This window comes from Pezoporus wallicus, unplaced genomic scaffold, assembly GCF_028554395.1.
Source record: "Pezoporus wallicus isolate ANWC-B61680 ecotype Strahan unplaced genomic scaffold, APGP_CSIRO_Pwel_v1 contig_8714, whole genome shotgun sequence".
Taxonomy (NCBI): Eukaryota; Metazoa; Chordata; class Aves; order Psittaciformes; family Psittacidae; genus Pezoporus; species Pezoporus wallicus.
In genome coordinates this window covers 1,797,486-1,807,004 of record NW_026635695.1, presented here as the reverse complement: position 1 = coordinate 1,807,004, position 9,519 = coordinate 1,797,486, and the positions used below count along the sequence as shown (strand labels likewise).

General features: G+C 44.3%; 1 protein-coding gene across 1 annotated transcript; it reads left to right on the top strand.

The window, feature by feature from the left end:
- Window positions 1-2,078: 2,078 nt before the first annotated feature.
- On the top strand, window positions 2,079-6,580 carry SLC25A20 (solute carrier family 25 member 20). Its single transcript, XM_057397336.1, is given in 4 exon segments — window positions 2,079-2,119; window positions 3,105-3,348; window positions 4,250-4,342; window positions 6,301-6,580. Coding segments are annotated over 4 exon segments (510 nt in total). The 3' UTR covers window positions 6,433-6,580.
- The last annotated feature ends 2,939 nt before the right edge of the window (window positions 6,581-9,519 follow it).

Genomic DNA, 9,519 nt, shown 5'->3' with positions numbered 1-9,519 from the left:
AGCTACAGATGATTCTGCTGTGCGGGTCCCTGGTTTGGATCCCCTGCGACTCCTGTACCTGCAAAGCCAAGGCTGCTCTTACAGGCAAGGTCTAAAACCTCAGACTGGTTTATTCCATTCCCAAAGTGGGCCCTGAGACTTTTGACATTTGAAAAGCGGCTGCATAACCTTCACTACAGATCTTTTCAGAGATACACAACTAAGTTTATGGTATTAAGTTTTTACCAACAGCCTGAAATGCTGCAGAAAAGCATCACATCCATCTCCTCAACAGGAAAAACACTAACCCCTTAACTATGACCACAGGAGCCAGAAAGGCCACCTGTGACACCCTGTACAAGTCCACGTTGCTTCAGAACCACAAGCACTGAGTGGGACTTTGGAAATTAAGACAAGCAAACAGATCTCTCACATTCACCCAATTTAACACTCCTCAAAACTGTCTCAAAAGAAATGGTGAAATTAATCAATCCCTTTAAGTAGGTTTTACTGGATGTGATGTGATTTGGGCTTTACATTTGAGGGGGAAATAAAATTAATTCTCTCATTTTATTACCTTCCAATAGATACTTTTTACCCTCTGAGTGTAAAAATTTATGCTCCTGTGGACTGCTGCTATTCAAGAAGATTCAGAACAGCCAACTGAACTACAAACCTTCTGCTGTGTAACTAAACCATAGGAATGTAAGTTCTTAGAGGTTCAGCAGCAGAGCACACATCAACTTTGAATTGTGCCACCTCATATGTAGTCACAAATTTTCATTTTAAACCAAATCGTTTAGGTTCAAGAAAGAACATACTAAATACAAGACTTAAAACAATGCTGCAATTGAATTTTACATATAAAATTATATACATAAAAATATAGCTGTTTTCCACAAGCAGCATGTACTGCATTTCTTATACATTTGCATTTTGCATTACTATGTTGTTAGCTTTGTTACTGAAATATATTCCCACTGTATTACAATTTGTAGCTGCTGGGGAAACCATGATCAAGCTCTGAGAATCCTGACTTCAGAGCACAGGAAATCACAACCACAAATTTCATTACTTTTCCTCAACTTGTTTGCTTTCTGTTTCCGGACAACCTGGCCAAGCAGCACAGAATAACCAGGAAGAGATGTGATGTACAATTAATTTGAGGGGCAGCAGATACAAACCTCCACTGAGAGAAGATGAAGGCTAGCAGCTAATTGTATTATCCCTTGAATTCTGGTACCCATTCCCTCCGTTTGCCTCTTGGTTCCTCAGCCATCCACAAAATAAGTAGCACACAAGTATTTTAAAACACTGCTTCCCACTGAACTTCAGAGGAGCAGAAGCACCATCTCTCCATACTGGAAAGAGACAGGCATGAAATCTGATTTGACAGACACAAGGCAAACCAAAATCATCCCTCCCTCTACCCTGCTTAATGATTTAGTTCTGGGCTTAATCTGTATCAACACTGACTTCCTGCATACAGACCAATAGATCTTTACCTGCTAAACCTTATGTTAAAGGAATAACTGTGAACACTCCTACAGAACCATCAATAGCCCAATGTGCCACAGCTTTGTTCAGCCAACCTCAGAGCATCACAAAGCCCAGGCAAGTTCCACCAGTCAGGAAACTTCCCAAACTCACTCAGATCATCCCACACCCTAGAGGTGGAAAAAAAAACCCAAACACTGGGTTCATTTGCTCTCTCAACACCTGTCGAGTCCCATCTAAGCAAGGAGATGTTTTTAGGTACCTAAGGAGAATAACAGGCCCCCCTGGTACTTCAGCAGTTACATACCAGTCACTGGGGAGGAGGCTCAGAAGAGCACAGAAATGTTTCTCTGTGACACTAACACACTTGAACAGGGGAACTGCCTGCACGGGCAAATGGGACACATCAAGCAGAAAACAGTCTGCAAACGAGATAACTTTCATGACTCCTGTCACAACACTCTAGGAAAGAGCTCACTTCCAGCATAATGGAATGTCACTCAGACATGTGGAGAAAGGAAAGCTAAGGCACTATCTCAGTGGACAAAGCATAGCAGGGTACTAGGAAAACGAGGCACAGAACTCACCTAACACTCAGACCAATGCCCTCATTCATGAGCAAATCACAAGCTCTGAAGATAAGGCAAGACACAGGTATACTTGACAGCACTAGCTTTTAAGATAATAAAGATGTTAAGCTCAAAAGAGAGGGTCTAAACAGCAAAGAGGTTTTAGATTAAATAATTACCGTAATCCCCCAAATCAGATTAGAAAATTTTAAACTGTACTTAGATTGCTTTCCTACCCAAGGGAGGATGAGGTCCTTCTTTACCACCTTCATCCATGATACTCCTTCATTTTCTCTAACACAGGTACAATTTAATCCCCTTCCTCTCTCCAGTCTCCTTGCAGAAACTCCCAAACACACTCACCCCTATGCTCTGCTGCCTGCTAGCTCCAATGGAGATGCCCTCTTGCTGACTGCTGCTTTGCAAAAAATCTTCTCCACAAGGTCTTCTGAAGCAAAACAGCTTCAAATACGACACCATCAGTCTCTCTCTGATCTCACTACCTCGTATCTTGTCCCACCGCGTCATTCTCTTCTGATTTCTTGCCCTGTGTCTCTACCTGTGTGATTTCTATCGTAAGTCTTTCGAAGGATGCACCTCTGCTCTTCTTGTAGTATTTCTCAGCCATCTGAGATGGCTTTTTCTCCTTTAAACTGTAAACAGGCCAACACTATTCTCTGAAACCATTTACAACCCAGCTCCACACTGGCTATCAATGTTAATCACACCTTCCCTCAGGTCACCCAAATGTGTCATCCACGGATTATACCCAAATTCTCTACCACACACACAGCACATACGCCTTGTAATTTTCCACTGAAATTTTAGATAGGATTTCTTTATCCCAAGAGTGAGAAACTAGAACGACACCCCCTGGTCTCCACCACAGATGACTCTGCAGAGCCCTCCATATACGTCCCTAATGAATGGGGACACTCTCCTCCCACTGCTCAGTCTTTGTTCATCCTAGCATGCCTGCCTTGTCCTTCTCAACTCATTCAACCCATTTCATTCCCATCCTTTCCAATCTATCAAGTTATTTCACGTATACCTATGCAGAACAGGAGAAGGGAAGCCCGCGAGAACCGGGAGCTGCGGAGGAAGGGCCAGGAGCAGGAGCGCAGCTGCTGCCACGGGGCGGCACGGGGTAGGCGGGAATGCAACGCTCTGGCCCGGTTTTTCAGCCGCCGCCGCCGCTTTGGCGGAGCAGGCGCAGCCCATCAGCCCCGTGAAGAATTTCTTTGCTGGCGGCTTCGGGGGGGTCTGCTTGGTGTTCGTGGGGCACCCGCTGGACACCATCAAGGTGAGGCAGTGGGTACCGACGGGGCCCGGTGCCGTGCGGTGCGGTTCGGTTCGGTTCGGTTCAGGCCGTGGCAGCCGGCGGGGACTACGGTTCTGGGCGGGCACTGCGCGGGGAGAAGCACGGCTGCCTGCGGGCGGTGGTGGGAGGACTACGTATCCCGACGTGCACCGCGCGGAGGGAGGCTGGACGGCTTTAAGGTGCCTGTGTACCTCGTGGGGCCGGTAATGCGCCGGGGCGCCCTCTGCCGGTGCGGAGGCCGCCGGGTCCCGTTTATAGCTGGTTTGTGGTAAACGTTAAAACAAGGGCGTCGGTGTTTTTGGCGTTGGAAGGAGTCGGGAGGTGAAGCTGATCCCGTCAGCACCGGGCTGCGGCGGGGACCCGGCCCTCTGGGTCAGGAGACGCAGGGCAGACACATGGAGACAAATGGGGTGCAGAAGGAGGGTGCACACACCCCCCCCCCCCCAAATGTGTGAGGAAGTGGAGCAGTGACACGACATTAGCTCTCGGGTAATGAGGTGGGGGTGTTATCCTGATGTCATCCCAGCGATTAATTCACTGAATATGTTAATAGTTAAATGCATTAAAATTCAGTCTCTTCTGCAAAGGGTGAAAGTGGTGTCAATCTCTAACGCCATCATAAAGTCCAGTCACAAAGCTTATTTTGTAACAATCATATCATCATAACATAGAATGGTTTTGGCTGGAAGGGATCTTAAAGTTCATCCAGTTCCAGCCCCCTGCCTTAGGCAGGGACACCTTCCACTAGATCAGGTTGCTCCAAGCCCCATTCAACCTGGCCTTGAGCACTTCCAGGGATATATTTCATATAGAGGTATTCTCAGAATTAAAATTTATACAGTAATATTTAATAAAATATTGGTTTCATATCTCATCTCACTAGGTCAGACTGCAAACCCAGCTGAAGCTGCAGCCTGGTCAGCCTTTGCTCTATTCTGGGACCTTTGACTGCTTCAGAAAGACTCTGGTTGGAGAGGTACAGTGTTAGCATGTCATCTGCAGCGCCTGCCAAAAACATCAGTTGTTTCTGTGTGTGGCAGGAATGGAATCGTGTGGGAATGTTGCCCTCCTGGAGACTACACCATTCTGGGGTTACCAGCTGGAGTGGTTCTAATCCAAGTTTATAGATGGGTTAAAAAATTTGTGGAATACTTGTCATCCACATGACCTCCATGTGTATGTCTCTATTTTGTTAAACGCTTTTGGTTCAAAATAGCATGCTATTAATGCCTGAAGTTATAGGCTGGAGTGAATGTTGGCAGCTGTTTGCCAGCTTTGTTGTTGCAGTCAGTGGAATCTTGCTGTCTTTGGTATTTGGAGTTGTCTCTGGAAATGCTGATATAGGCAGAATATCAACTTTGTTGATACAAGTAGTATTTTTGCTTTTTTCTATAATGTGTTATACCGCCTGCAAGAAGGCAGAGGAGCATTAATAGGCAGTTTTATTTCTCTTTCTATTTGGTTTTTGGATAACAGAGGGACAGTTATGTTTTGTAGCAGTTTTGTTCAGTTTTCAGAAGGTGGACAGTGGCTTTCACTCCGGAATCAGCCCTATCACGTGATTGAACCCTAGTCTATTTTGGTTTTAGAAGGACAGGCAGCCTTGGTTTAAAGTCTTGTAAGTGACACAGAACCTATTTTTCTGCTTCACAAGTTTTCCCAGCAGCTATTTACCACTTAGAAACAATGGCTGTAAAGCCCAACTGTTGGTTTACTAGTCTGATTTCTAACCATTGGATCTTGTTGGGTAACTAAGGTCTGCCTCATATCCAAAATCTTCTTTCATGATGGTATTAACAGGTTGTTATGCAACCAAAATAAATCTTGTTTCCCTAGTCTCTCCTACAAAGCACTGAAATGCTTTTTTAGCCCTGAATCTCCTGTGTTTTTTAACACCCCTGCTGAAGCACAGACATTAGAGCCGAACCATAATAATAGCCTTTTGATGTGAAGTTCGAAGGAATGCCGTCTCTCAACTCCTACTCAATACTCATCAATTTTTATGAGGAAAACTATTAAACCTCCCTGCCAAGGCCTTTTTTTCCCTCTGGGGGAAATGGAAACGGGGAACTGCTCACAGGAAGGTTGAGCAGGAGTGTCTGATCTTTCTCAGCCACATCCAGTTTAATTACAGTCAGTTGTGCCTATAAGAGTACAGACACGTACTGAGATACAGTAATTTATTTTGGGAGAGGAAAGAAAGGGGTGGACAGACCAGCAAATATTTAATTTGTGCATCTAGCCTTTATCTAGAAAGATAACTCCTTTCTGTTAGATAAAGTTCAGTTCAAAGGCAAGATAAATGAAATAACTGCTGCTGCTGGGGTCAGCATGAGAAGTTTTCCATGTGTGTAGCCTGCTGAAAGGAAACATCAGGAGTGTAAATTTGTATGCTGAAAAGGTTTTGACTTGGGGACAGAAAAAAACAACCCAACAATTTGCTCTTGAACTCGTTTCAAATTCGAGTTTGTGTGGGGAGTGAAGTTGTTCAGGTTGGTCTCCTTGGATCTTCCTTTATTTAGAGAGTGAATCCAGCATTCTCAGGCTCAGTGTCAGGATTTTACACTACTGCATTTGATGACTTGTTAATAAAGCACACTTATGAATAAGACTTGCAACGAAATCCTTAGGACTATTACTCTGTTGGCTTTCAACTTAATTTCCTCATACTTGAGATATAAGTACAGGATGACCAGTACTGGAACAGGAGGGTATAAGTGGTGCCTGTGTTTCCCAGGAAGGACAACTTTCCCTTGTAACAACCGCTGAGCCTCAGCTAAACATGTATCATTACAAATGAACAACAGACCCCGTTATTCCTGTGATTAATTTGGTTGTATGACTGACACTGTATTGTAGCTGTTCTCTTCTCAGTAAGTTGATGTTTGCAAAGTATGCAAAACCAATTAATTCTTGTGATATTGTTTCTTGCAGGGAGTCTGAGGCTTATACAGAGGAATGGCAGCTCCTATTATCGGAGTGACACCCATGTTTGCTGTGTGCTTCTTTGGATTTGGCTTGGGAAAGAGGCTCCAGCAGAGAAAACCTGACGACGTTTTGACGTGAGTTGCTGAGTTAATCAGACACTTGGGAAAGGCACTCCAAAGCTCTTGCAGGCTGCTGCATTGTTGCATGTTGAGTGTGATGTAAATTTGTCTCCTTTCCTAGGTTATAAATATAGTTCTAAAAATTAAAACACTTGTGTTTAAATGCTTCTGGAAGCGTGGGTCTGATAGCACAGGCTAAAAACAGACAGCATGTGGGCAGGTGCTGTGCAATTCCCTTTCTACATGAGAAAGAGCCATTAAGGAACAATTCTGGTTTAGATGGGTACAGTATGAGCTACATAATGATTGCCTGCCAACAGCTCAGCCCCCCCTCCTGCCCCTTCCCTTTGTCCCGCGCCGCCGGTCGAGCGCGGACCCTGCCTTGGCCGCGAACGGAATCTAGTCCGGCCCGACCCGGCGCGCAATGCGGCTCCATGCGTCTCTCGCTGCTAGGTTTAAAGCAAAAGGAGCTGGCAGCGGGTGCGGAGGGGCTCGCTCCGCCCGCACATGGCTCCGCGGCCTCCGCCTACAGTAACTCCCTCCCACGAGAACACGCGCGAGTCCGCCCGGCTCCTCGGGAAAATCCCATTGCCTTTTTCGTCCCTTACGTAAAAATTGCCTCATACCCCGATAAGGAAATGCGTGCTGGGTGCGCCGACATGGGGCATTTACAACCCCCACTGGAGCGTGCTGGGTGTTCATGCAAGGGATGGGGCTTCGGAGTAGCACAGCAATCCGCGGAGGAGGATTTGGCCTGAGACTTGTGAGAAACGACTGATTGGCTTTCGCAAATCATAGGTGTGGTTATGTGAATATAACTGTACGAGTTTACAATGACGGAAACAAAGCTTGCTAAAGACACAAAATTAGAGAAGTTAAAAAGGGCTAGAACTCTTTAGCAAAACGGAGTCACATAGCAAAAGAATTTGTAAAGGTAAAAGAAGGGGGGGGATTTTTTTTACCCCTTTAGGGTGACATTCTTTTAAAAAATAATCTCACACATACAGTGGCTGGGCTCCTGGACATAAGCATGGACCTTAATGCCTTAGTAACTACTGAAGTTGCTACTGACATTCAGTGAGGTGTCTGCACCTTTGGATATGCTAATAACACTAGGTTTAGGCTTAATATAGGAGCTGGAGTTTATGCAAAGCTTCTCTTTGCTATAAATGATCCCTCTAGGGAAGCAATAGTTTAGAACAGTCGCTCTCTAACTTGATCAAAATGAGCCTTTAGTAAGCTAATATAGTTCTTCGGTTGTTTGGGATGTCTCTTTTAACTGACTAATTGTGCTCCATGAAAGAAAGCTTGACATTTAGCTGAAGCCTCTTGATAATAAGTATTAGTTGTTGGTTTCTGTTGTGTGTGGTTTTTAACTTGTATTGTGAGGTCTTAAGACCTTCTAAAAGAACATGCTGTTTGAGTGTTTAAGTAGACTTTTAGACCATTATATTTGGGGTTAACTTCTAGTTACCTTTCTATTCATTTCTGAAGGTTTCATGTTGTAACGGTAAAAACTAGTAAGCTTTTCCAGTTGCTCCTATTACTGATTCAACTTTGCTTACTCAAGTACTGCAGCCATTTGCATGTATCGTGCATCTCTTCTGGGGTGGTGGTGGTGTGTTTTAAGTACTATAAGTGCCTTTAGCAGCCTTTTATATGCATTCAAAACAAAATTGAAACAATATTAAAAGTGACTGTGATTGTGCATTACTTGTGTGTGGTGAATACTGGAAGTACTTCAAAAGTGCCATCTGGAGTAACTGACCTAAAGAAAATAGTTTCTCTATGATAACCCAAGTTAACATCTGGGCTGAGCTGAAACTAGACTCTGACACTGCTTGTTCTGATGGCAGGCTGCTTGAAGTTGCAATGCAGAGGCTGCGCTTCATGATGTCTGATGCCTCTTCCCTGCTGTCTTCTCCCAAGTCAGCTGCTCCCATGTGTCCCTTTGTTTACACCCACATTACTTGTTCTGCCTCAAAACAAAAATCAACACTGTTATTCTTTCCCCTGGTGAGGCTGATACTTCAGCCCTTCTGCTGCTTGCCTGCAGCTTTTGTGTTGTGTGGTGAGTCACTGGGTTGAACCTAATGGTTGGGTTTTGGAGGGCAATGAACAGGCAGTAGATACGAGCTTAAATTGCTCTAGATCACTCAGTTGTCAAATTAGCATTACTCAAGCACAAGGGGTCTGCAGTTGGAGCTGTTGGACTTGGAGCAGGACATCCAGAAGTGGAGGGAGGTTGAAGGGGGAATCCAAAACCTATATAAAGGTGGAGCAGTTGAGGAATATTAAAGTGTTTTAATGAGTGAGGTCTTGGATAGCTCTTTTCAATCCCATGAGGAAAAACAATGACAGGAGGAGAAAGGAATGTACAACAGTAGGTCTCAGAATGAATATCTGTTCTGTCTCCCATAAGCTTTGTTTCTCGATAAAGACATTATGGGGAAAATAAGTGTTATGGCACATAGCGCTTTAATGAGAAGACTTTGCTAAAGGTTAACTGGCAGTTCTTGGTTGTCAGTGAGACAGAACTCTACAACATAATCCCAGGTTGCTTCAATAAGCATATGAAGACGGACTTCTGTTTTTCTCTTGAGCAAGCTGTCTTGTATTGTAACTTGAGCAGGTAAATAGTATCACAGCACCATATATACACACGCTTGTCATCTTAAGTGGCATGTTGTGGATGCTTATAATGCTCTAAGAGAAGGGATATTCAATGTCAGTCACAAAATATAACTTCAGGTTAGATGTGGGTTGTTGTTCTCCCTCCCAACCCCCCAAATACTAAGCTTCCCAGTGCCTTTGCTAATGAAACAAATGAGCTGTATCACCAGGAAATCACTATAGTAGCTGTTCCTGTATTGACTCTTGCTTGCCCCCATTTAGGTGCAAGAACAGTTCAAATCATGCCAGTCCGACCTTTGGGTAGGTTTTGTTTAAGTGTTTAAAGAAAGTGGTGACTGGGGATCTCTGACTACCAAAAGCCAGTTAGAGTACTAGTCTGAGTAGCTGGAGCTGAAGGGAGGTTCTTTTCTATGTATATCTGTAAAGCTAAATGGCTATTCCTTCTCAAATTAACTTAATTGTAAGCTCAAGC